The sequence below is a fragment of the Oncorhynchus keta genome, chromosome 2, assembly GCF_023373465.1.
Source record: "Oncorhynchus keta strain PuntledgeMale-10-30-2019 chromosome 2, Oket_V2, whole genome shotgun sequence".
NCBI classification, from domain to species: domain Eukaryota; kingdom Metazoa; phylum Chordata; class Actinopteri; order Salmoniformes; family Salmonidae; genus Oncorhynchus; species Oncorhynchus keta.
The window spans coordinates 78,454,999-78,481,440 of NC_068422.1; the positions used below are offsets into that span (position 1 = coordinate 78,454,999).

Below are 26,442 nucleotides of genomic sequence, written 5' to 3' on the forward strand. Positions count from 1 at the left end.
AATGTGTGGTGGCCTGGGTCAGGTGCTCTGTGTGGAGGATAGGGTTAACAACAAGCTTATAGCACTTCCAATCAGTGTACAGTGCAGTGCTTCCCCTATGATTTTTTTTTCAGGAGCTGTGGCAAAGTTAGCATTGTGGGGGTGGGGGTGGCCAATGACAAACGTTTTAGTGGTTGTCCTCTAGGCTACAGACAATTTATTTTATGTTTTCATTTTATGTTTTTGATTTCATGCAATTCTATACATTTTGTCATGGGCGGAGAGAACATTTTACAGTTTTAAAGATAGTTTCCTGCAATTTGTTGAACACTTTTTTGTTTACTACATGATTCCATATGTGTTATTTCATAGTTTTGATGTCTTCACTATGATTCTACAATTGTAGAATCATAGTGAATATAAAAATTGGGCGTGCAAAATTATTCAGCCCCCTTAAGTTAATACTTTGTAGCGCCACCTTTTGCTGCGATTACAGCTGTAAGTCGCTTGGGGTATGTCTCTATCAGTTTTGCACATCGAGAGACTGAAATTTTTTCCCATTCCTCCTTGCAAAACAGCTCGAGCTCAGTGAGGTTGGATGGAGAGCATTTGTGAAGAGCCGTTTTCAGTTCTTTCCACAGATTCTCGATTGGATTCAGGTCTGGACTTTGACTTGGCCATTCTAACACCTGGATATGTTTATTTTTTAACCATTCCATTGTAGATTTTGCTTTATGTTTTGGATCATTATCTTGTTGGAAGACAAATCTCCGTCCCAGTCTCAGGTCTTTTGCAGACTCCATCAGGTTTTCTTCCAGAATGGTCCTGTATTTGGCTCCATCCATCTTCCCATCAATTCTAACCATCTTCCCTGTCCCTGCTGAAGAAAAGCAGGCCCAAACCATGATGCTGCCACCACCATGTTTGACAGTGGGGATGGTGTGTTCAGGGTGATGAGCTGTGTTGCTTTTACGCCAAACATAACGTTTTGCATTGTTGCCAAAAAGTTCAATTTTGGTTTCATCTGACCAGAGCACCTTCTTCCACATGTTTGGTGTGTCTCCCAGGTGGCTTGTGGCAAACTTTAAACAACACTTTTTATGGATATCTTTAAGAAATGGCTTTCTTCTTGCCACTCTTCCATAAAGGCCAGATTTGTGCAATATACGACTGATTGTTGTCCTATGGACAGAGTCTCCCACCTCAGCTGTAGATCTCTGCAGTTCATCCAGAGTGATCATGGGCCTCTTGGCTGCATCTCTGATCAGTCTTCTCCTTGTATGAGCTGAAAGTTTAGAGGGATGGCCAGGTCTTGGTAGATTTGCAGTGGTCTGATACTCCTTCCATTTCAATATTATCGCTTGCACAGTGCTCCTTGGGATGTTTAAAGCTTGGGAAATCTTTTTGTATCCAAATCCGTCTTCAAACTTCTTCACAACAGTATCTCGGACCTGCCTGGTGTGTTCCTTGTTCTTCATGATGCTCTCTGCGCTTTTAACGGACCTCTGAGACTATCACAGTGCAGGTGCATTTATACGGAGACTTGATTACACACAGGTGGATTGTATTTATCATCATTAGTCATTTAGGTCAACATTGGATCATTCAGAGATCCTCACTGAACTTCTGGAGAGAGTTTGCTGCACTGAAAGTAAAGGGGCTGAATCATTTTGCACGCCCAATTTTTCAGTTTTTGATTTGTTAAAAAAGTTTGAAATATCCAATAAATGTAGTTCCACTTCATGATTGTGTCTCACTTGTTGTTGATTCTTCACAAAAAATACAGTTTTATATCTTTATGTTTTGAAGCCTGAAATGTGGCAAAAGGTTGCAAAGTTCAAGGGGGCCGAATACTTTCGCAAGCCACTGTATATATATATATATATATATATATATATATATATATATATATATATATATATATATATATATATATATATATATATATATATTTTAATCATATATTTTGGAGTGGAGGCAACGATGCTGCTACATGAATATAGGGAAAACACTGCTGTAGTTTGTCTTAGAGCCAAACCCCTTAGCACGATCTCCCTTCAACTCAGTCTTCACCTCCTCTCTAGCCCGATAGGATTACTGTTCACCCAGGATAGGACCTCCAGCTGTAATCAGTTATCCCCACTCCATTTCAACACCCCAGGAGTCAACCGGCGGCAGGATAGCCTAGTGGTTAGAGCATTGGACTAGTAACCGAAAGGTTGTAAGTTCAAATCCCCGAGCTGACAAGGTACACAATCTGTCGTTCTGCCCCCGAACAGGCAGTTAACCCACTGTTCCTAGGCCGTCATTGAAAATAAGAATTTGTTCTTAACTGACTTGCCTAGTAAAATAAAGGTCAAATATATATATTTTTTAAAAACCATTATCTGACAATGACACCCTTGTTTAGTGATACAACAACATCAGAGGGATAAATCAGTGTAGCGGCCAGCCCGGCCGTATCCATGCAGACAACAGGTTTCATTATGACACTGATGTCTTGACCCCATATGTCCTGAGTCGGTCGTGATCAGTAAGCATGAAATGCAAGAAAATGCTTGGAAACTATGTGCAACAGGCAGGGACCATCTAAACTTGTCCAATAATGAATGCTTCTTGTTTTATTTTGCACGCTGTGTGTCTTAACCTCTTAAGCCCACCCGACACGCAGGCGCCCCATCTAGCCATCTGGAAATGCAAATGCACTACGCTAAATGCTAATAGCACTCGTTAAAACTCAAACGTTCATTAAAACACACATGCATGGTACTGAATTAAAGCTACACTTGTTGTGAATCCAGCCAACAAGTCAAATTATTTAAATGCTTTTCGGCGAAAGCATGAGAAGCTATTATCTGATAGCATGCAACACCCTGAATACCTGAAGGTGACGTAAACAAAATAATTAGCATAGTCGGCGCTACACAAAACGCAGAAATAAAATATAAAACATTCATTACCTTTGACAAGCTTCTTTGTTGGCACTCCTAGATGTCTCATAAACATCACTATTGGGTCTTTTTTTTTTCTTCGATTAAATCGGTCCATATATACCCTAAATATCGATCTATGAAAAGTGTGTGATCCAGGAAAAAACACTGTTTTAAAACGCAACGTCATTTACAAAAATTAAAACACACCCTTGGCTTTTCTCTTTTTGCAGTATTCTGTATGCTGACATTGTGGGCTTCACCCGATTGGCCAGCGACTGCTCTCCGAAGGAGCTGGTCATCATGCTCAACGAGCTTTTTGGGAAATTTGACCAGATTGCAAAGGTGAGTTAATCATTTGTAAGATTTGCACCTTTAGTTAAATTAACACGGACTTTTCAGCTTTTATTTTTCAGCTTTTATTTAATATTTAGCTACATTTGTATGTTTATTACAGTGTGGTAATGCATAATCCAGTGTGGTAATGCATAATCCAGTGTGGTAATGCATAATCCAGTGTGGTAATGCATAATCCAGTGTGGTAATGCATAATCCAGTGTGGTAATGCATAATCCAGTGTGGTAATGCATAATCCAGTGTGGTAATGCATAATCCAGCGTGGTAATGCATAATCCAGCGTGGTAATGCATAATCCAGTGTGGTAATGCATAATCCACTTGTTATGTGGCATTAATCAGTACTTGCTTCATCATAATAAATCAAATAATAATATTTGTATTTTATAGAGTGCGTTTCATGACACAGATCATCTCTGATACTTAAAAACAAGTACATGTAGTTCTTGGGCTGGATGTGTTTCGTGTTTGATTCTTCAGGAGAACTTCTGATACCTTGTTTGATACCTTGTTTGTGTTTATGCTAAATCCAGTTGACATGTCTGCTTCTTTATTTATTTATTTATTTAACCAGGAAGGGCTCATTGAGATTTAAAATCACTTTTTCAAGAGCGTCCTGGCCAAGATAGGCAGCACCAAGTCATTACAAATATTACAGACAAACAACATGAAAAACTACAAGTAATCTACTTCTTAGATGGTCTATGTGGTATTTTTCTGTTTCATTCTTCAGGAGAACGAGTGCATGAGAATCAAGATTTTGGGAGACTGCTACTACTGTGTGTCTGGCCTGCCTGTCTCCCTGCCCATGCATGCCAAGAACTGTGTGAAGATGGGTCTGGACATGTGTGAGGCCATCAAGTGAGTTCAGAGGAGCCCCAAGGCCTTCTGGGGGGAAAACAATTACTTAAACACCTTCTGGTTAGTTCCAGGACTTTAGCAACATGTATTCTCATTAGATTGTGAGATAAATAGTGTATAGTAAATCAAATGTGTTAGTCTGGTAGGGAGGGTAGTGTTATTGTATAATGCAAGGGGGACCTTCTGGCCTAAGTAGTAGGTGTTGATATGAGTTGTGTGGGTCAATGATGGTTATGAGAGTGAGTTAGTTCTATAATCAGGTGTTGTGGAGGACTGGAGGGTCTGTCAAAGGAAGGCTTTATCATGGCTCCTCTCTGCCCTGTTGGACAATCAAATCACATTTCATTTGTTACATGCTTCGTAAACAACAGGTGTAGACTAACAGTGAAATGCTTACTTAAGGTTCCTTTTCCAACAATGCAGAGTTAAAGATACCGTAAATTAAATACAAATTAGAAATAGTGACACAAGGAATAAATACACAGTCCATAACAATAACGAGTAAAAATAACATGGCTATATACAGGAAGTACCAGTACTGAAGCGATGTGCAGGGGTACGAGGTAATAACATGGCTATATACAGGAAGTACCAATACTGAGGCGATGTGCAGGGGTACGAGGTAATAACATGGCTATATACAGGAAGTACCCGTACTGAGGCGATGTGCAGGGGTACGAGGTAATAACATGGCTATATACAGGAAGTACCAGCACTGAGGCGATGTGCAGGGGTACGAGGTAATCGAGGTAGTTATGTACTGTATATATAGGGAGGGGTAAAGTGACTAGGCAACAGTATAGATAATAGACCGTAGCAGCAGCGCATGTGGTGAGTATGTGTGGCGTCAGTATGCATGTGTGTGCATGTTATGACAAGACGGAAATAGTTGATTTGTTCACCTGGCTCTGATGTCAAAGCAATAAGAAGGAATCCCAGGGAAACTTAAATGAACACACAAATACACACATCTGACAGATTCTGATCCCGCTCCTCAGACAGGTGCGCGAGGCCACAGGTGTGGACATCAACATGAGAGTGGGCGTTCACTCCGGCAACGTGCTCTGCGGTGTGATTGGCCTCCGCAAGTGGCAGTTTGACGTTTGGTCACATGACGTCACCCTGGCCAATTATATGGAGTCTGGAGGCTTACCTGGGTATGTTAGTAGTTGAGTTAACCATGTATGGTAAATCTTTAATCCTAATGGTGGCATTTTTTTATTTTATTTAACCTTTTATTTAACTAGGCAAGTCAGTTAAGAACATTCTTATTTTCAATGACGGCCTAGGAACAGTGGGTTAACTGCATTAATTATTAAGTTACTAGTAGTAACCTAGTCCTAGTAAGTCCATTTTACTAATAGTAACCCCCATCTTTGTCTTGATCAGGCGTGTCCACATCACTGAGGCCACCCTGAAGCACCTGAACAAGGCCTATGAGGTGGAGGAGGGGAACGGTGGGCTAAGAGATGCCTACCTGAAGGAGCTCAACATACAGACATACCTTGTCATCGATCCTCGGGTGAGCTACCTCATTTAATGCATTACCTCCAGAATCCCTGACAAGGGCCTTATCTGTATATGTGAGACTGTACTCCTCGTTAACGTGTGTGTGTGTCATCAGTCTAAGAACCAGGCTCTGAACAGCCACAGCATGCCCAAGCCGCGTGTGAATGACGGGCTGAAGATGCGGGCGTCAGTGAGAATGACCCGTTACCTGGAGTCCTGGGGCGCCGTCAAACCCTTCGCCCACCTACAGAGCAGAGAGGGGTACACCACAGACACCATGGTCAATGGAAAATCACGCTGCAAGGTGAGTGACGGCTGGGGGGCCACTGAATTATAACTGATGAAAAGATTACCAGACATACTTCCTCTAACAGAAATAGTCCACTTTACACATCAAGCATAACAGGTTGAAATGTATTGCTACAAGCATAAGTATTTCCTGTGGAAGACTGTTGTGACTGTTGATGACATATTTACATGCTGCTTTACTTCTTGCTGTTTTACGCACGATGTGTCTAACAACATTTGTTTTAAAAATGTTTCTAGGACATCCCTCTGCGCACAGCTCACTCGAAGATCACTGAGAGGTAAGGAAGGCCAAGTCTGAGAACGCAGAGAGGATGAGTTAATTTGTTTATATGTTAATTAACAAGAGCCCTGAACTGACGTCAGACTCTCCTTACTGGATTGGTACTCCTGCTATGCATCAGTCTGCTGATAAAGTGGGTGTTTATGGTTGTGGATGTGTATTTGGGAAGCCAGTTCTTTTTTTGAATTACCAAATGCAAACAGATCAGTGACTGTACAGTAAATGTTAAGCGATTTGTAAGTCCACTTAATGTTACACGTATTGTATATAAAAACCCAAACACATTTACTTTTTATAAGGTCATCAATTTTGGTCGCTTAGGGCTTAGAAGTGGTCTCTCTTTCCTCATTACTGACAAAAGCTGAACCACATGTGAGTGCAGTAGACAGGACAGTGAAATAAGAAAATTGCCCCGAAAGACCTTTTGTCTCGGCTGTGGTTCTAGTGGACACCGATACTGTAAATGGACACTTAACAGGAACCGGCTGTGTTGCTTCCGATGTGGTCAGTGGCCCTTCCTATGTTCTTTCATTTGGTCAGGAACAGTCCCTCTTCATGTCATGTTTAATAAAAACAAAATAGTTTCTTTATTCAGTTACAATACAAGCTTTATTAATATTTGATCCATTCTACGGAGACAGACATTTGTTTTTTTAATACACATGAATCCTCACATACAACACACAACAGTCCCATACAGGGACAACGATGTCACCATGTTGAATGTATCTATCTCTCACTGTTGGTCCCTGACAGCTTTGATGAGTCTGTAGAGGAGCCCTTCTCCTCACCCGCCCCTCCGCTCAGCACCTATAAGTGAGTGGAGCCAGCATGGCTCACAACGCAACTGCTCCCTTCTGAGTGGAGGAGGAGAATATTTGATGTTTCACAGCACCATTAACCTACAACCCTTCTTTCTGGGTTAACACTCCTCCCTACCCCCCATACTGCCTAGAGCTGCCTCCCTCTTCTGTATAACAGGGCATCACAGGGATTCCCACGCCTTCACAAAGCAAGCAGGGCATAGTAACCACTCCCTAGTGTTTAAAGTGTGTCTTTTTGTTTTCCCACTGGAGTTATGTGCTGTTATAAACACCCTGTGTGTGTCTCTGTCTGTCTGTCTGTCTGTCTGTCTGTGTGTGTTTCCTTCCTGGTGAGGCATGGGTACTGCTGGGAGACTACTGTACAGTCACCAGAGTTCAACTAACACACACAACATCCTGCACATACCCACACTATAGAATGAATGACACACACACCCCTTCTCTCTGTTTCCACTAATGCTGAGAATGGCCTAAACCAGTTGCCTCCCTGCACAGCACACTGAGACTGAATAACCTGCATGACCTTGGCTGGTTTACCAGCATCCATCCATTTGTCTGTCTGCGTGTGTCAGTCTGTGTGTCGGTCGGTCTGTCTGCGTGTCGGTCTGTCTGCGTGTCTGTCTGCATGTCGGTCTGTCTGCTTGTCGGCCTGTCTGCGTGTCGGTCCGTCTGCGTGTTGGTTGGTCGGTCTGCGTGTTGATCTGCATGTCGGTCCGTCTGCGTGTCGGTCCGTCTGCGTGTTGGTCGGTCGGTCTGCGTGTTGATCTGCATGTCGGTCTGCGTGTTGGTCTGTCTGCGTGTTGGTCGATCTGTCTGTTCGTATGCTTGTCGTTCGGTCTGTTTGTCTGCGTGTCAGTCTGTCTGTCTACGGGTCGGTCGGTCAGTCGGCCGGTCTGTCTGTGTGTCGGAGGTCGGTCTGTCTGCGTGCCGGTCAGTCGGTTGGTCTGTCTGTGTGTTGGTCGGTCTGCGTGTCAGTCTGTCGGTCAAACTGTATGCATGTCAGTCCGTCTGCAAGTTGGTCAGTCCGTCTGCGTGTCTGTCCATCCATCGGTCTGTCTGCGTGTCGGTTGGTCTGTCTGCATGTCGGTCGGTCTGTCTGCGTGTAGATCGGTCTGCGTGTCTGTCGGTCTCTCTGCATGTCGGTCTGTCTGCATGTCTGTCTGCGTGTCGGTCGGTATGCGTGCTGGTCGGTCTGTCTGCGTGTTGGTCGGTCTGCATGTCGGTCGGTCTGCGTGTCTGTCTGCGTGTCGGTCGATCTGTCTGTTTGTATGCTTGTCGGTCGGTCTGTCTGCATGTCGGTCTGTCTGCATATCAGTCTGTCTGCGTGTAGATTGGTCTGCGTGTCTGTCGGTCTCTCTGCATGTCGGTCTGTCTGCTTGTCTGTCTGCGTGTCGGTCGGTATGCGTGCTGGTCGGTTAGTCTGCGTGCTGGTCTGCATGTCGGTGTGCGTGTTGGTCTGTCTGCGTGTCGGTCGGTCTGCATGTCAGTCCGTATGCATGTCCGTCTGCGTGTCGGTCGGTTGATCTGTCTGTTTGTCTGCCTGTCGTTCGGTCGGTCTGTCTGCGTGCCGGTCGGTCGGTTGGTCTGTCTGTATGTCGGTCTGTCTGCGTGCCGGTCGGTCGGTTGGTCTGTCTGTGTGTCGGTCGGTCTGCGTGTCCGTCTGTCGGTCAGTCTGTATGCATGCCGGTCTGTCTGCAAGTTGGTCAGTCCGTCTGCGTGTCTGTCTGCGTGTCGGTCGGTCTGTCTGCGGGTCGGTCTGTCTGCGTGTCAGTCTGTGTTGGTCGGTCTGTCTGTTTGTCTGTGTGTCGGTTGGTCTGTTTGCGTGTTGGCGGTCGGTCTGTCTGCTTGTCGGTTGGTCGGTCGGTCGGTCTGTCTGTGTGTCGGTCGGTCTCAGTGTCAGTCGGTCGATCTGCGTGTCGGTCTGTCTGCGTGTCCGTCGGTCAGTCCGTCTGCGTGTCTGTCTGCATGTCCGTCGGTCTGTCTGCGGGTCGGTCTGTCTGCGGGTCGGTCGGTTGGTGTGTGTCGGCCAGTCTGCGTGTCGGTCTGTCTGCCTACGTGTCGGTCAGTCCGTCTGCGTGTCTGTCTGCATGTCCGTCGGTCTGTCTGCGGGTCGGTCTGTCTGCGCGTCGGTCGGTCTGCATGTCGGTCAATCTGTCTGTCTGCGTGTTGTTCTGTCTGTCTGTGTCTTGTCAGTCGGTCTCTGTCTGTCTGTGTCAGTCGGTCTCTGTCTGTCTGTGTCAGTCGGTCTCTGTGTCAGTCGGTCTCTGTGTCAGTCGGTCTCTGTGTCAGTCGGTCTCTGTGTCAGTCGGTCTCTGTGTCAGTCGGACTCTGTGTCAGTCGGACTCTGTGTCGGTGTCTGTCGGTGTCTGTCGGTGTCTCTGTCTGCCTTTGTGTCTTGTCTATGGTTTCTGTGTCAGTCGGTCTGTCTGTCGGTCTCTGTCTGGTCTGTTTGTCTGTGTTCGTCGGTGTCTGTCTGTCTGTCTGTCTGTCTGTCTGTCTGTCTGTCGGTCTCTGTCTGTGTGTCTGCTAGTCTACCTCTTCCTTATTGTCTGAGGGTTTTACAGGAACAAGTCCCAGAAGAGCAAGTTTGATGAGGAGCTGCACAATGAGATGACCACCACCATCGATGAGCTCAGCAGCAAGTGAGTCTCTATAGTCACTAAATAGTCAAAATACATTCTGAGATTAGTCACTAGGTAGGACCACAAGCTTAAACCTATTCTCAGAATGAAGGGTCTAATGTTATCTAATCTTCCTAGCCACCAACATATCCCCTGAGAAAAGTATTATTTAGCCAAAAGGTGAATAATATTGACAGAGATGAGTCAAAGCTATCTGAAAATGTATTTTACATATTGAGTTGTAAAAATAGAGAGCTCGCTCTCACATACACCCACTCACTCTTTCACACTCTCTTCCTCACGCTTTCTCCCCGTGTGACCTTCAGGCAGTGGGTGAAGTCTGAGGAGATTAGCAGTCTGGCTGTGTGGTTCCCTAAGAAAGAGCTGGAGAAACAGGTGAGTGTTTGTCTCAGAGCTGTCTAGACACTGTTGAGAGGAGCATTGCTGTCCTAGTATACACTGTAGTAGTTACATCTCCACAATGAAAATCTCTAGAACCTTATAGATACAATGTGAAGAAATATATCAGTTGTCTCTGGAATAACTACATGTAACTACCAATTGACATATTCTATGGTCTCTATACACCGTGGAAAGGAGCCTTACTGTCCTAATATACAACAGATACATCTGTACAATGGCAATGTCAAGAGCCTTTATGTAAGATACAGTATAAAGAAAAACATTTGCACTTGAAATTTTAATTCCTAACCCTTACAACATGTTAAATGTTATATCAGAATCTATTTATATCTCTGATTAGCCTACACAGACGTGTTCTTAGTGCTTTCTGAAAGTATTCAGACCCCTTCCCTTTTTTCACATTTTGTTACAGCCTTATTCTAAAATGTATAAATTTTTCCCCTCATCAATCTACACACAATATTACATAATGACAAAGCGAAAACAAGTTTTTTGAAATTCTAGCACATTTATTACAACATTTTTACGTAAGTATTCAGACTCTTTTCTATGAGACTTAAAATTGAGCTCACATGCATTCTGTTTCCATTGATCATCTTTGAGATGTTTCTACAAATGATTGTAATCCACCTGTGGTAAATTTAATTCATCCCACAGTTGACAGTGCATGTTAGAGCAAAAACCAAGCTATGAGTTGAAGGAATTGTCCGTAGAGCTCCGAGACAGGATTGTGACGAGGCACAGATCTGGGGAAGGGTACTAAAAACATTCTGCAACATTGAAGGTTCCCAAGAACACAGTGGCCTCCATCATTCTTAAATGGAAGAATTTTGTAACTCTTCCTAGAGCTGGCCGCCTGGCCAAACTGACCAATCGGGGCGACAGGGTAGCCTAGTGGTTAGAGCGTTGGACTCGTTCTGCCCCTGAACAGGCAGTTAACCCACTGTTCCTAGGCCGTCATTGAAAATAAGAATTTGTTCTTAACTGACTTGCCTGGTTAAATAAAAGGTAAAAGGGTTTTGGGAGGTGACCAAGAACCCAGTGGTCCCTCTGACAGAGCTCTAGAGTTCCTCTGTGGAGATGGGAGAATGTCCTTCCTTCCAGAAGGACAACCATATCTGCAGCACTCCACCAATCAGGCCTTTAGGGTAGAGTGGCCAGACAGAAGCCACTCGTCAATAAAAGGCACATATGACAGCCCGCTTGGATGACACATGACAGCCCGTCACATCTGGAGAAAACTTGGCACCATCCAAGAATGGTGGTGGCAGCATCATGCTGTAGGGATGTTTTTCAGTGGCAGGGACTGGGAGACTAGTCAGAGTTGAGGGAAAGATGAACGGAGCAAAGTACAGAGAGATCCTTGCTGAACCTGCTCTAGAGCGCTCAGGACCTCAGACTGGGACGAAGGTTCACCTTCCAACAGAACAACGACCCTAAGCACACAGCCAAGACAATATAGGAGTGGCTTCGGGACAAGTCTCTGAATGTCCTTGAGTGGCCCAGCCAGAGCACGGACTTGAACCCGATCGAACATCTCTGGAGAGACCTGAAAATAGCTGTGCAGAGACGCTCCCCATCCAACCTGACAGAGCTTGAGAGGATCTGCAAAGAAGAATGGAAAGAACTCCCCAAATACAGTTGTGCCAAGCTTGTAGTGTCAAACCCAAGAAGGCTGTAATCGCTGCCAAAGGTGCTTCAACAAAGTACCAAGTAAAAGGTCTGAATACTTATGTTTTATTTTATTTTTAATAAGATTACAAACATTTCTTAAAACCTGTTTTTGCTTTGTCATTATGGGGTATTGTGTGTAGATTGATAAATAAATATATTTTCTAATCAATTTTAGAATAAAGCTGTAACGTAACAAAATGTGGAAAAGTCAAGGTGTCTGAATACTTTCCGAATGCACAGTACATACTGTCAAAACTGTGTTCTTAGTATTTGTGAGAGGTTCAAACATGACTTCTTCTGTCCTCCCCAGTACCGAGCCATTGATCTGCCCATGTTCAAGCACTACATCGGCTGTGCCACCTTCATCTTCTTCTGCATCTTTGTGGTTCAGATGTTTGTGACAAAAGAGTGAGTGATTTTCCCTTGTGGCTATAAGAAACACATTTCTCAACCGCTATTGCCAGGTACAGTAGTAATAATAGTTGATCCTCTGAAACCATGGAAACAATAATGGCATGACAACCAATATTTGAACTTTTGGTATTCAGTGTTGGATCTTTCCCTTCTTCATCCCTCAGTTCCAAAATGTTGGGAATGTCATTTGGAGTGCTGGCCTGTGTCCTCCTGTTGACCTTGGGCATCTGTTTCGCAGGTCACCTGCAGGTCAGTGGGAGTTTTAGGCTTAGGTCACAACAAGCCCTATTTCTGGACAGGGCAAGGCTTAGTTGACTGTGTGTGGGTGTGGGGTATATGTGTGTGTGTACTGTGTAAGTCGCTCTGGATAAGAGCGTCTGCTAAATGACTTAAATGTAAATGTACTGTGTGTATTTCTTACTGTGACAGTGGAAACATGCTTTCTGCCTAGGTTTTATAAGCTATTCCATCTATCCCTGTTTTTTTCCCAATCCACGGGAAGCTGTACATTGCTGTTATTGGCCATTAACAGCTGGTGCATACCATCTCAATGCCATGGTGCAGACAGACGGGCAGTGTAGTTATTACATTCACTAGTCAGAGATACACTGAGTGTACAAAACATTAGGAACACCTTCCTTCTACTATACCCCATTCAAAGGAACTTAAATATTTTGTCTTGCCCATTCACCCTTGTAAGTCACACATTGTCTCAACATGGAAGATGTCATCAATGTCACATGCTCGCGTATCTTAATACTCGCTTATCCCCCACCCCTCACTTATACACACTCACCTGTCCCCATCTCCCCCTCCTATCCACTCCTCCTCTACCATGCATTTCACACCCCATATACACACTCACCTGTCCCCATCTCCCTCTCCTATCCACTCCTCCTCTCCCATGCATTTCACACCCCATATACACACTCATCCCCTCCCCTTTCCCCCTCCTATCCACTCCTCCTCTTCCATGCATTTCACCCCCCATATACACACTCATCCCTTCCCCTCTCCCCCTCCTATCCACTCCTCCTCTACCATGCATTTCACACCCCATATACACACTCATCCCTTCCCCTTTCCCCCTCCTATCCACTCCTCCTCTCCCATGCATTTCACCCCCCATATACACACTCATCCCCTCCCCTTTCCCCCTCCTATCCACTCCTCCTCTCCCATGCATTTCACACCCCATATACACACTCATCCCCTCCCCTTTCCCCCTCCTATCCACTCCTCCTCTCCCATGCATTTCACCCCCCATATACACACTCATCCCTTCCCTCTCCCCCTCCTATCCACTCCTCCTCTACCATGCATTTCACACCCCATATACACACTCATCCCTTCCCCTTTCCCCCTCCTATCCACTCCTCCTCTCCCATGCATTTCACCCCCCATATACACACTCATCCCCTCCCCTTTCCCCCTCCTATCCACTCCTCCTCTCCCATGCATTTCACACCCCATATACACACTCATCCCCTCCCCTTTCCCCCTCCTATCCACTCCTCCTCTCCCATGCATTTCACCCCCCATATACACACTCATCCCTTCCCCTCTCCCCCTCCTATCCACTCCTCCTCTACCATGCATTTCACACCCCATATACACACTCATCCCCTCCCCTTTCCCCCTCCTATCCACTCCTCCTCTCCCATGCATTTCACCCCCCATATACACACTCATCCCTTCCCCTCTCCCCCTCCTATCCACTCCTCCTCTCCCATGCATTTCACACCCCATATACACACTCATCCCTTCCCCTCTCCCCCTCCTATCCACTCCTCCTCTCCCATGCATTTCACACCCCATATACACACTCATCCCTTCCCCTCTCCCCCTCCTATCCACTCCTCCTCTCCCATGCATTTCACACCCCATATACACACTCATCCCTTCCCCTCTCCCGCTCCTATCCACTCCTCCTCTCCCATGCATTTAACCCCCCATATACACACTCATCCCTTCCCCTTTCCCCCTCCTATCCACTCCTCCTCTCCCATGCATTTAACCCCCCATATACACACTCATCTCTCCCCCTCCTATCCACTCCTCCTCTCCCATGCATTTCACACCCCATATACACACTCATCCCTTCCCCTCTCCCGCTCCTATCCACTCCTCCTCTCCCATGCATTTCACCCCCCATATACACACTCATCTCTTCCCCTCTCCCCCTCCTATCCACTCCTCCTCTCCCATGCATTTCACCCCCCATATACACACTCATCCCTTCCCCTCTCCCCCTCCTATCCACTCCTCCTCTCCCATGCATTTCACACCCCATATACACACTCATCCCTTCCCCTTTCCCCCTCCTATCCACTCCTCCTCTCCCATGCATTTCACACCCCATATACACACTCATCCCTTCCCCTTTCCCCCTCCTATCCACTCCTCCTCTCCCATGCATTTCACACCCCATATACACACTCATCCCTTCCCCTCTCCCCCTCCTATCCACTCCTCCTCTCCCATGCATTTCACACCCCATATACACACTCATCCCTTCCCCTCTCCCCCTCCTATCCACTCCTCCTCTACCATGCATTTCACACCCCATATACACACTCATCCCTTCCCCTTTCCCCCTCCTATCCACTCCTCCTCTCCCATGCATTTCACCCCCCATATACACACTCATCCCTTCCCCTTTCCCCCTCCTATCCACTCCTCCTCTCCCATGCATTTCACCCCCCCATATACACACTCATCCCTTCCCCTCTCCCCCTTCTATCCACTCCTCCTCTCCCATGCATTTCACCCCCCATATACACACTCATCCCTTCCCCTCTCCCCCTCCTATCCACTCCTCCTCTCCCATGGCTGGATGCCTCGCTCCTCCCACCCCTCAGCACTTGTTTCCGGAGAAGTTGTCGTCCTGCCAGTGGCTGCCTGCTGTGTCCGAGGCAGTGGTCAAGAGGCCATGTGTGCGCCTCCCTCTGGTCACTATCACCACTGCGGTCATCATCATCCTAGCAGTCTTCAACCTGGTAAGTTAACGCAACAACTCACTATCTCACTGATTAAACATAGAACAGAATGCCATCACGTGTACATGCAATTACATAAACTTGTAATAGCAACAAGAGCATTAGCTTCTTATTGTAAGAAGAACATCAAGTCATCAACAGACATGCCAATAACACATGCTTCACAGCCTTTTTGTTTTCGGAGTCAGACCCACTTAGCGGTTGACTGTCAATGAAATCTTCTTGTTCCCTCTAGTGCTTCATCCAGACGAAGTCACCGTGTGATATCAATGGTAACCCTGATCTGATACGATCTGACAACTCCAGTGAGCAGCATCCAGGCAGCCTGTTCTACCTGCCAGTGAGTGATGCCTACAATATCCCTCACTAGCAGGTCTTCTGTAGCTCAGTTGATAGAGCATGGCACGCTTGCAACACACAGTTCTGAAATTATGCTTTCAATTTCAGTGTTTTTATTGTTGTTTGCAAATATATACTCAGCCATTTCACATAAAAATAATAAATAAAAAATAATAAACATTGAAATTAAGAACTGGAACTTTCCATTGATGGTTTTCATTGTCTCCTCCCTCTCTTTCTCTATCCATCTCTTGCTTTTTTCTCTCAGTACTCTGTGTTCAGCTGTATCCTGGCTCTCATAGCTTGTGGAGTGTTCCTGAGGGTGAGCTTTGAGCTTAAAGTGGTCTTCCTCACCCTGGCCTCCACAGCCTACTACATCATCATCCTCAGCGCCAAGGCTGGTCTCTTCAGCTGCTATGGACAAATGCTTTACAACCAACTCAATGAAAACAGGTACTATAGCATGTGTTGTGTACCAGGCCTGGGGTAGATTCAGTTTTCAATTCAGGAAGATTTTCAGGAAGAAATAAATCATGTATATATATAATTAAGTCGTTTCTGAAAATTGCGCATTTGTTTTCTATGAAGGTTGTTATAATTCATTAATTGAATTTCAATCCACTTACTGAATTGACCCCAACCCTGTTCTGTACTGTGCATAAAACACCTGGTATTGTATCCAGCCTGGTTTATACTGAGCTTTACTTTAGATTACCTCTAACCCCTGAGCTCTGTGTTCCAGAACTGAGGACTCTGGGACCATCCTGAGAGCGTTGGGGCTGGTCAAACACCCTGAGGTGATGAGCTGTATATATATCACCTTGTTCCTGGTCACCATGCTCATCATCTCACAACAGGTCAGGACATGTTCCTTTCTCTTCTTTGTTGGTCCTCTCTTCACCTACCCCTTTCCTTTTATTACTAAATGACCACATCACTTCTGTCCCGTAGAATGAGTCATGCTTCCGCCAGGACTTCCTTCTGAAGAATAAGAACCGTACGGAGCAGGATGAGATCGAGACCAGGGAGAACCTGAACCGCCTGCTCCTGGAGAACGTGCTGCCGGCCCATGTGGCTGCGCTGTTTGTTGGGGAGAATAAAAAGAACGAGGTGGGATTCCTCACAAACACTTTACTTACTGAGAAGTACAAGGTAGGAGTCCAGGACGGATGACTGGTAGTCGACTGAGTCCAACTCATCCTTCCCTCCTCCTCCTATCTACACTGGGGTCCCATCTCCACTGGCCTGCACCCACTAAAGCTTAGTGGGAAACACTTAGTTGTGGAATTGTTTGGATTTACCCATAAATGGTTTATGATGATTTCCAGTAGTGTGGTTAAGGGATGGAACCCCCAGGGTAAGGACAGTCCCACTTCTATGGATCATTGTACCGTATATCAGTGCCTGTCTCACCCCACCTACCAACCCACAGCTCCATGAATCAGCCCCTTCATCGGAATTGTGATGTGTGATGTCATCTTTGTGTCAGCATGGTAGAGACAGAGCCACTGCATTCTTACAGCAACATCCTCAACTCCTACTGCCCCTACTCACAGCCACTCTCAAATAGTCCACATCATTGTCCTCAACTCCTACTGCCCCTACTCACAGTCACTCTCAAATAGTCCACATCATTGTCCTCAACTCCTACTGCCCCTACTCACAGTCACTCTCAAATAGTCCACATCAACGTCTTCAACTCCTACTGCCCCTACTCACAGCCACTCTCAAATAGTCCACATCAACGTCCTCAACTCCTACTGCCCCTACTCACAGTCACTCTCAAATAGTCCACATCAACGTCCTCAACTCCTACTGCCCCTACTCACAGTCACTCTCAAATAGTCCACATCAACGTCTTCAACTCCTACTGCCCCTACTCACAGTCACTCTCAAATAGTCCACATCAACGTCTTCAACTCCTACTGCCCCTACTCACAGTCACTCTCAAATAGTCCACATCAACGTCTTCAACTCCTACTGCCCCTACCCTCAGCCACTCTCAAATAGTCCACATCAACGTCCTCAACTCCTACTGCCCCTACTCACAGCCACTCTCAAATAGTCCACATCAACGTCCTCAACTCCTACTGCCCCTACTCACAGTCACTCTCAAATAGTCCACATCAACGTCTTCAACTCCTACTGCCCCTACTCACAGTCACTCTCAAATAGTCCACATCAACGTCTTCAACTCCTACTGCCCCTACTCACAGTCACTCTCAAATAGTCCACATCAACGTCCTCAACTCCTACTGCCCCTACTCACAGTCACTCTCAAATAGTCCACATCAACGTCCTCAACTCCTACTGCCCCTACTCACAGTCACTCTCAAATAGTCCACATCAACGTCCTCAACTCCTACTGCCCCTACTCACAGCCACTCTCAAATAGTCCACATCAACGTCTTCAACTCCTACTGCCCCTACTCACAGTCACTCTCAAATAGTCCACATCAACGTCCTCAACTCCTACTGCCCCTACTCACAGCCACTCTCAAATAGTCCACATCAACGTCTTCAACTCCTACTGCCCCTACTCACAGTCACTCTCAAATAGTCCACATCAACGTCCTCAACTCCTACTGCCCCTACTCACAGTCACTCTCAAATAGTCCACATCAACGTCCTCAACTCCTACTGCCCCTACTCACAGTCACTCTCAAATAGTCCACATCAACGTCCTCAACTCCTACTGCCCCTACTCACAGTCACTCTCAAATAGTCCACATCAACGTCCTCAACTCCTACTGCCCCTACTCACAGTCACTCTCAAATAGTCCACATCAACGTCTTCAACTCCTACTGCCCCTACTCACAGTCACTCTCAAATAGTCCACATCAACGTCTTCAACTCCTACTGCCCCTACTCACAGTCACTCTCAAATAGTCCACATCAACGTCTTCAACTCCTACTGCCCCTACTCACAGCCACTCTCAAATAGTCCACATCAACGTCCTCAACTCCTACTGCCCCTACTCACAGCCACTCTCAAATAGTCCACATCAACGTCCTCAACTCCTACTGCCCCTACTCACAGTCACTCTCAAATAGTCCACATCAACGTCTTCAACTCCTACTGCCCCTACTCACAGTCACTCTCAAATAGTCCACATCAACGTCTTCAACTCCTACTGCCCCTACTCACAGTCACTCTCAAATAGTCCACATCAACGTCCTCAACTCCTACTGCCCCTACTCACAGTCACTCTCAAATAGTCCACATCAACGTCCTCAACTCCTACTGCCCCTACTCACAGTCACTCTCAAATAGTCCACATCAACGTCCTCAACTCCTACTGCCCCTACTCACAGCCACTCTCAAATAGTCCACATCAACGTCTTCAACTCCTACTGCCCCTACTCACAGTCACTCTCAAATAGTCCACATCAACGTCCTCAACTCCTACTGCCCCTACTCACAGCCACTCTCAAATAGTCCACATCAACGTCTTCAACTCCTACTGCCCCTACTCACAGTCACTCTCAAATAGTCCACATCAACGTCCTCAACTCCTACTGCCCCTACTCACAGCCACTCTCAAATAGTCCACATCAACGTCTTCAACTCCTACTGCCCCTACTCACAGTCACTCTCAAATAGTCCACATCAACGTCCTCAACTCCTACTGCCCCTACTCTCAGCCACTCTCAAATAGTCCACATCAACGTCTTCAACTCCTACTGCCCCTACTCACAGCCACTCTCAAATAGTCCACATCAACGTCTTCAACTCCTACTGCCCCTACTCACAGTCACTCTCAAATAGTCCACATCAACGTCCTCAACTCCTACTGCCCCTACTCACAGCCACTCTCAAATAGTCCACATCAACGTCTTCAACTCCTACTGCCCCTACTCACAGTCACTCTCAAATAGTCCACATCAACGTCTTCAACTCCTACTGCCCCTACTCACAGTCACTCTCAAATAGTCCACATCAACGTCCTCAACTCCTACTGCCCCTACTCACAGCCACTCTCAAATAGTCCACATCAACGTCTTCAACTCCTACTGCCCCTACTCACAGTCACTCTCAAATAGTCCACATCAACGTCCTCAACTCCTACTGCCCCTACTCACAGCCACTCTCAAATAGTCCACATCAACGTCTTCAACTCCTACTGCCCCTACTCACAGTCACTCTCAAATAGTCCACATCAACGTCCTCAACTCCTACTGCCCCTACTCACAGTCACTCTCAAATAGTCCACATCAACGTCCTCAACTCCTACTGCCCCTACTCACAGTCACTCTCAAATAGTCCACATCAACGTCCTCAACTCCTACTGCCCCTACTCACAGTCACTCTCAAATAGTCCACATCAACGTCCTCAACTCCTACTGCCCCTACTCACAGTCACTCTCAAATAGTCCACATCAACGTCTTCAACTCCTACTGCCCCTACTCACAGCCACTCTCAAATAGTCCACATCAACGTCTTCAACTCCTACTGCCCCTACTCACAGTCACTCTCAAATAGTCCACATCAACGTCTTCAACTCCTACTGCCCCTACTCACAGTCACTCTCAAATAGTCCACATCAACGTCCTCAACTCCTACTGCCCCTACTCACAGTCACTCTCAAATAGTCCACATCAACGTCTTCAACTCCTACTGCCCCTACTCACAGTCACTCTCAAATAGTCCACATCAACGTCTTCAACTCCTACTGCCCCTACTCACAGTCACTCTCAAATAGTCCACATCAACGTCCTCAACTCCTACTGCCCCTACTCACAGTCACTCTCAAATAGTCCACATCAACGTCTTCAACTCCTACTGCCCCTACTCACAGTCACTCTCAAATAGTCCACATCTTCAACTCCTACTGTCTTCAGTCACTCCTCCACATCAACGTCTTCAACCCTACTACCCACAGCCACTCTCAAATAGTCCACATCAACGTCTTCAACTCCTACTGCCCCTACTCACAGCCACTCTCAAATAGTCCACATCAACGTCTTCAACTCCTACTGCCCCTACTCACAGTCACTCTCAAATAGTCCACATCAACGTCCTCAACTCCTACTGCCCCTACTCACAGCCACTCTCAAATAGTCCACATCAACGTCTTCAACTCCTACTGCCCCTACTCACAGTCACTCTCAAATAGTCCACATCAACGTCTTCAACTCCTACTGCCCCTACCCTCAGCCACTCTCAAATAGTCCACATCAACGTCTTCAACTCCTACTGCCCCTACTCACAGCCACTCTCAAATAGTCCACATCAACGTCTTCAACTCCTACTGCCCCTACTCACAGTCACTCTCAAATAGTCCACATCAACGTCCTCAACTCCTACTGCCCCTACTCACAGCCACTCTCAAATAGTCCACATCAACGTCAACTCCTACTGCCCCTACTCACAGTCACTCTCAAATAGTCCACATCAACGTCTTCAACTCCTACTGCCCCTACTCACAGTCACTCTCAAATAGTCCACATCAACGTCCTCAACTCCTACTGCCCCTACTCACAGTCACTCTCAAATAGTCCACATCAACGTCCTCAACTCCTACTGCCCCTACTCACAGTCACTCTCAAATAGTCCACATCAACGTCCTCAACTCCTACTGCCCCTACTCACAGTCACTCTCAAATAGTCCACATCAACGTCCTCAACTCCTACTGCCCCTACCCTCAGCCACTCTCAAATAGTCCACATGATACAGACATAAGCACACTAGACAAACCACTGATAAGCAGAGTCACTTAATCAAAACGGTGTAATTTTAGTTAAAGAAATGTACAATGTTTATTCTAAACAAGCTGGACAATACTTTGTAATATCTTTTTGTCTTACTTCATAAGATATGACAAACTTGCAGAAATTCAGGACTTGGCCTACTTTTACCTCTACCGCTGAAGCCCATGGACATCACCTCCACTGATGTCTCCCTCACTCCAGCCCTCCACAGCCCAGTCACAGGGTTATGTGTTACCTCTACCGCTGAAGCCCATGGACATCACCTCCTCTATGATGTCTCCCTCACTCCAGCCCTCCACAGCCCAGTCACAGGGTTATGTGTTACCTCTACCGCTGAAGCCCATGGACATCACCTCCTCTATGATGTCTCCCTCACTCCAGCCCTCCACAGCCCAGTCACAGGGTTATGTGTTACCTCTACCGCTGAAGCCCATGGACACTCCAGCCCTCCACAGCCCAGTCACAGGGTTATGTGTTACCTCTACCGCTGAAGCCCATGGACATCACCTCCTCTATGATGTCTCCCTCACTCCAGCCCTCCACAGCCCAGTCACAGGGTTATGTGTTACCTCTACCGCTGAAGCCCATGGACACTCCAGCCCTCCACAGCCCAGTCACAGTGTTATGTGTTACCTCTAAATCACCATGGACACTCTGACACATTTTGACTAAGGTCTTAAAGTCAGTGACGGAGAAATAATTCAGCCTTTGTATAAATCTGGTTGAACTATTTACTCTTGACATGTTTTTCTGGAAGCACAAACACAACAGAACAGCTATTTGTGTTTGACATGTAGGTTACCGCCTGAGAAGTCCTGTACTGAAGCTGCTTCCGCTGTTAAAGATGAGTGTTCATCAGCTTAGCTTGAACACTGCATATACCTGACAATAGTAATCCCAATGGATGGCACAGTGTCAAATCAAATAAGCAACACAAAAAAAGCATGAGGGGGAAAAAAACGAGTTAATATGCTTTGAAGTTTTCCTAAGATTTGACATCTAGGAGCAGAAGCATGGGACTTCGATGGCCTCCCTCTCTACCAGAGAATGGATTTTAGAGGCCCTGTTTAATATTGGCTCCTCTTGTACAGCCTAATCACTGGCCATTTCCTTGCTAGATGTCAACACAGTGAAAACAGTTAGGAACGTCTGGCACTGAAGGAACTGTTGTGGTGTCTGTCTCAGCATTCTGAATGGGCTTTTTCTTAAAGATGTGGCTCTGTGCTCTAATGTCTCCTAATATTTCCTGTGTGAACCTGAAACCTCCCTGTATCTCTGTTGTGAAGTGTATGTCTATGTTATTCTGCTTAGTGTTACTACATGGCATTGCCTCCTTCCTCCTCAGGACCTGTACTACAAGTCATATGACTGTGTGTGTGTGATGTTCGCCTCGGTACCGGACTTCAAAGAGTTCTACACGGAGTGTGACATCAACAAGGAAGGCCTGGAATGTCTGAGGCTCCTCAATGAGATCATAGCAGATTTTGATGAGGTCAGAGGACCGCTGGCAACCATCAATGAACTAAAATGACACGTGTCCCAGTAATAGAAATAAGTAAACGTCTAACCCTGGCTCACACATCCACTTGTTTACCCACACACAGCTGCTCTCCAAGCCCAAGTTCAGTGGAGTTGAGAAGATCAAGACCATCGGAAGCACTTATATGGCAGCCGCAGGGCTGAGTGGCACCCCAGGACAGGAGAATAACCAGGTAGCTACTAACTATTTGACTCAGGTCACATGGAAGGGGAGGGGTTACACAGCATGCAACTATGCATACCTTTGATTTTCTATACTATAGAACTTTACCATAAAACTTGGTTAACGACGCAGTATAGATAAAGTTATGTATGTCCAGTAGTAGTGTCCTGTGTGTGGACTTCATGATGAACTGTGTTGTTTCAGGACCGAGATAGGCAGCAGGCACAGATAGGGAACATGGTAGAGTTTGCCATTGCCCTCATTGGCAAGCTGGATGGCATCAACAGACACTCCTTCAACAGTTTTAGGCTGCGTGTGGGTGAGTCAAGCTTGGGCACTGGCCTGGGCATATATGAACTATATTCATTAACTAGTACCATATACATTAACTACCCATTACGTCTGCAATGTGTCTGGTTCTATCCATCTTTATTAGGGTTTCATTGGTTGTTATTCTAGTGCCAAGAGTTTTTCCTGAACACCTGCACCTGACCTGGTCAGGAGAAATTGCGAGCTCTAGTTATAGAACAAAACACTCCTGGCCCTGTGATGCCCTGTCTATCTAACCACGTAGGAGGACATTCTTTCCAACTGTCCACAATAGCTAACATTGCCTCTACATAATACCGCTGGTCTCCCTGTGTACTGTTGAGACATAGTTCTCAGGCAGCTTATTCTGAGCAGATCCCCCAGGCTTTAGGAAAACATTTATAATACTCGAGAGATAAAAGCACACATTAGGGTTTTAATACATAAACACAAAAAGCTGGCATGAAATACAATTTTAAAATATCAAAGGACTGGTGCGTCAAAGGATTTTTTCACATCTTTGTCCCAAGAAAAATCTCAATAACAAATGAAGTCCACATAATTCTCCCTGGAAGACATTTTCTTATTAAAAGGCAGAGATTCCGACATGAACAAATGGTCTGGCTGAACAACTGGCAGCAGTGGCAGGTAGCATAGTGGTTAAGAGCGTTGGGCCAGAAACCAAAAGGTCGCTGGTTCGACTTCCCTAGCTGACTAAGGGAAACATCTGTTGATGTGCCGTTGAGGTACCCCAATTGCTCCTGTAAGTCGCTCTGGATAAAAGCTTCTGCTAAATGACTAAAATGAAAATGTAAAATGGTTTTGACTCCCTGTGGTTGACTCAGCCAGACAAGCTGATGGTACTTGTAAGACCCCGTTAGTGAATATATTTATTTCCAATTGTTGTCTGTGCCATCAGTTATAGCGCTGGGCCAGTAACCAAAAGTTTGCTGGATCGAATCCCTGATCTGACAAGGTAGAAATCTGTCAATCGGCCCCTGAGCAAGGCAGTTAGCCCACTGTTACCCGGGCGCCCAACACGTGGATGTCGATTAAGGCATCCCCCCGCACCTCTCTGATTGAGGGGTTGGGTTAAATGCAGAAGACCCATTTCAGTTGAAGGCATTCAGTTGTACAACTGACTAGGTATCCCCCCTTCCCTACGGTATTTGACTGGTTTATTCCCAGCAGGTATCTTGTTATGTGTCACTGTCTGCCTGCTTATCACAGGCATTAACCATGGGCCTGTCATTGCTGGGGTGATTGGAGCCAGAAAACCTCAGTATGACATCTGGGGCAACACTGTCAACGTGGCCAGTAGGATGGAGAGCACTGGAGAGCTGGGCAAGATTCAGGTTCAGTACAACAACCTAGTCTTGTCAGTCATACAGTATTGTCCTTGCTAGTCTGGCTGGAGAGATTAACTATAACCACACTAAAACCATGGCTGCATGCATTCAGCATAGTAATGTTTGTCTTGTTCCTTGCTTCGTCTGTTTCTGCTCCAGGTCACAGAGGAGACGTCGGACGTGCTCCAGAAGCTGGGTTACTCCTGCGAGTGCCGAGGCCTCATCAACGTCAAGGGAAAAGGCGAGCTGACAACCTTCTTTGTGTGTACGGACATGAGCAAGCAGCAGGGAATGGGCCTGAGCTGAGGTCTACGGTGAGCACACTACTGTGTGTGTGGACTTTGGGCCTGGTTGCTTATTATATGTGTGCTGAGTCGGTTACAGGACACAGTCTAGCATTCAGCACAGACTAATTACATGAACGCACATAAGTTAACATGCTTAGAGTAAACCTACCGGAGCACACAAATATAATCCATCTCAGTGCTTCAGTCAGCAATCATCCTGACCGGACCAGAACAAGACTTGAAGACATGACCTTGTGGTCCTAGAGGTTATATTTCAGATTGTTCATGTTTCCAGGAATCACTTTGGGAGATTCTTGATTGGAAATACATTTTTACTGCAGCTGTCTTGTTTTGGAGATCCAGTTCCAATGTGTGCATTCAATTGACATGGAGGTTACGTCAAGCACTGGTCGTCGTCATACTGGATTCTATCACCTGATATTCCTAGAACCTTGCTGGAATCATGATGCACAAAAAACATATTCAGTCCTCTCTTAAAACTGAGCTGTTTATCAAGCAAATGGTGACCAAAATAATGGAGTGAGTTCTGCTGCACGTGGAGTGACAGAGGTGTACTGTACATACTCTCATGGTTTTCTAGACCTTAAAAAGGTAAACTAAGCTAAATTACGTTGTCACAGGCTGCACCGCAGATATTGTGATGCAAGACTTTGCTCACGGTTCCCTTCATGCTGTTAACAGCGTGGCAGCATCGGAACCAAAACAGCAGAGAAGTTTAAACTTGCACTCCAACGCTCTGTGGAAATTATTACTGTGTAATGGACAGTTTATATGGTATGAGGTGTACTGTTTACCAATTTCTATCAAATAAGCTTAGAACACATGCCTGATTAAGTGCTATATGCACTACAATCAATGAGTAAAACAAAACATTCTGGTGACTGTATGAAAAGTTTCATTTGACTGAAACAAAACAGAATTGTCTTGAGAGCCTAACTCAGTGCTGTGCAGTATACTTCAGCCATAGTTGTAAATGTATAGATTGCATTGACTAGCCAACATTAACCTGCAGTGTCTTGTGTAGACAGGCAGCATATGCTTTTTGGGAATCGCTGGTCAAACTAACATTCTACTTGGTCTTCTTTGTGTACCTAAACCTGCTGTCTATTGTTGCAGTTAACATTAGACTAACATACAGGTTAGAATAGTGTGATAATGCCATTTTTAAAAGACCACCTGAAATCTCAGCCTGTTTGGTGAGATGGAGTTTTGGCCAGGCAGTAAATTAGCTAAGACAAATAAAGAGTTCCAAACCTCTCGGCCAATAACAGCTTGTTTTCAGCTCTCCCCAATCACATGAAGCAGTTCGTTTCAATGTTGTTTCATTGAAAACAGTAACATACTTGTTACCCATAAATGATTTGATAAGATTTAAATGTCTGCATTGGACCTTTTAAGATACATTCTTGTCCTGTGGCCTTACTCAACATCTGACTGCCAAACGAATGTGTCCATGTTGCTTTCATGTTATGCTGTCTGAGGAATAAATGTGAGTTTGCATTTGGTACAATTGCAATATTGTTTTGCTAAAGGCTGAATCC

At 45.8% G+C, this 26,442-nt stretch overlaps 1 protein-coding gene across 7 annotated transcripts in view; it reads left to right on the plus strand.

Moving 5' to 3' along the window:
- Positions 1 to 26,405, plus strand: part of LOC118362652 (adenylate cyclase type 2) — a 74,012-nt gene extending 47,607 nt beyond the window's left edge. For 5 of the 7 annotated variants that reach the window (XM_052484492.1, XM_052484497.1, XM_052484503.1 and 2 more), the window contains exons 7-27: positions 3,143 to 3,254; positions 3,999 to 4,126; positions 5,125 to 5,283; positions 5,516 to 5,648; positions 5,751 to 5,939; positions 6,182 to 6,222; positions 6,981 to 7,040; positions 9,613 to 9,690; positions 9,996 to 10,065; positions 12,077 to 12,174; positions 12,345 to 12,429; positions 15,042 to 15,179; positions 15,415 to 15,519; positions 15,787 to 15,971; positions 16,261 to 16,375; positions 16,470 to 16,628; positions 22,579 to 22,725; positions 22,838 to 22,945; positions 23,140 to 23,254; positions 24,475 to 24,599; positions 24,753 to 26,405. In XM_052484492.1, coding sequence (XP_052340452.1) covers positions 3,143 to 3,254; positions 3,999 to 4,126; positions 5,125 to 5,283; positions 5,516 to 5,648; positions 5,751 to 5,939; positions 6,182 to 6,222; positions 6,981 to 7,040; positions 9,613 to 9,690; positions 9,996 to 10,065; positions 12,077 to 12,174; positions 12,345 to 12,429; positions 15,042 to 15,179; positions 15,415 to 15,519; positions 15,787 to 15,971; positions 16,261 to 16,375; positions 16,470 to 16,628; positions 22,579 to 22,725; positions 22,838 to 22,945; positions 23,140 to 23,254; positions 24,475 to 24,599; positions 24,753 to 24,899 — 2,497 coding nt within the window. In that variant the 3' untranslated portion in view covers positions 24,900 to 26,405. Of the gene's footprint in view, positions 1 to 3,142; positions 3,255 to 3,998; positions 4,127 to 5,124; positions 5,284 to 5,515; positions 5,649 to 5,750; positions 5,940 to 6,181; positions 6,223 to 6,980; positions 7,041 to 9,612; positions 9,691 to 9,995; positions 10,066 to 12,076; positions 12,175 to 12,344; positions 12,430 to 15,041; positions 15,180 to 15,414; positions 15,520 to 15,786; positions 15,972 to 16,260; positions 16,376 to 16,469; positions 20,337 to 22,578; positions 22,726 to 22,837; positions 22,946 to 23,139; positions 23,255 to 24,474; positions 24,600 to 24,752 lie in introns of those variants that run through there. The other 2 variants (XM_052484533.1, XM_052484544.1) reach the window with 2 other exon arrangements.
- Positions 26,406 to 26,442: the final 37 nt, after the last annotated feature.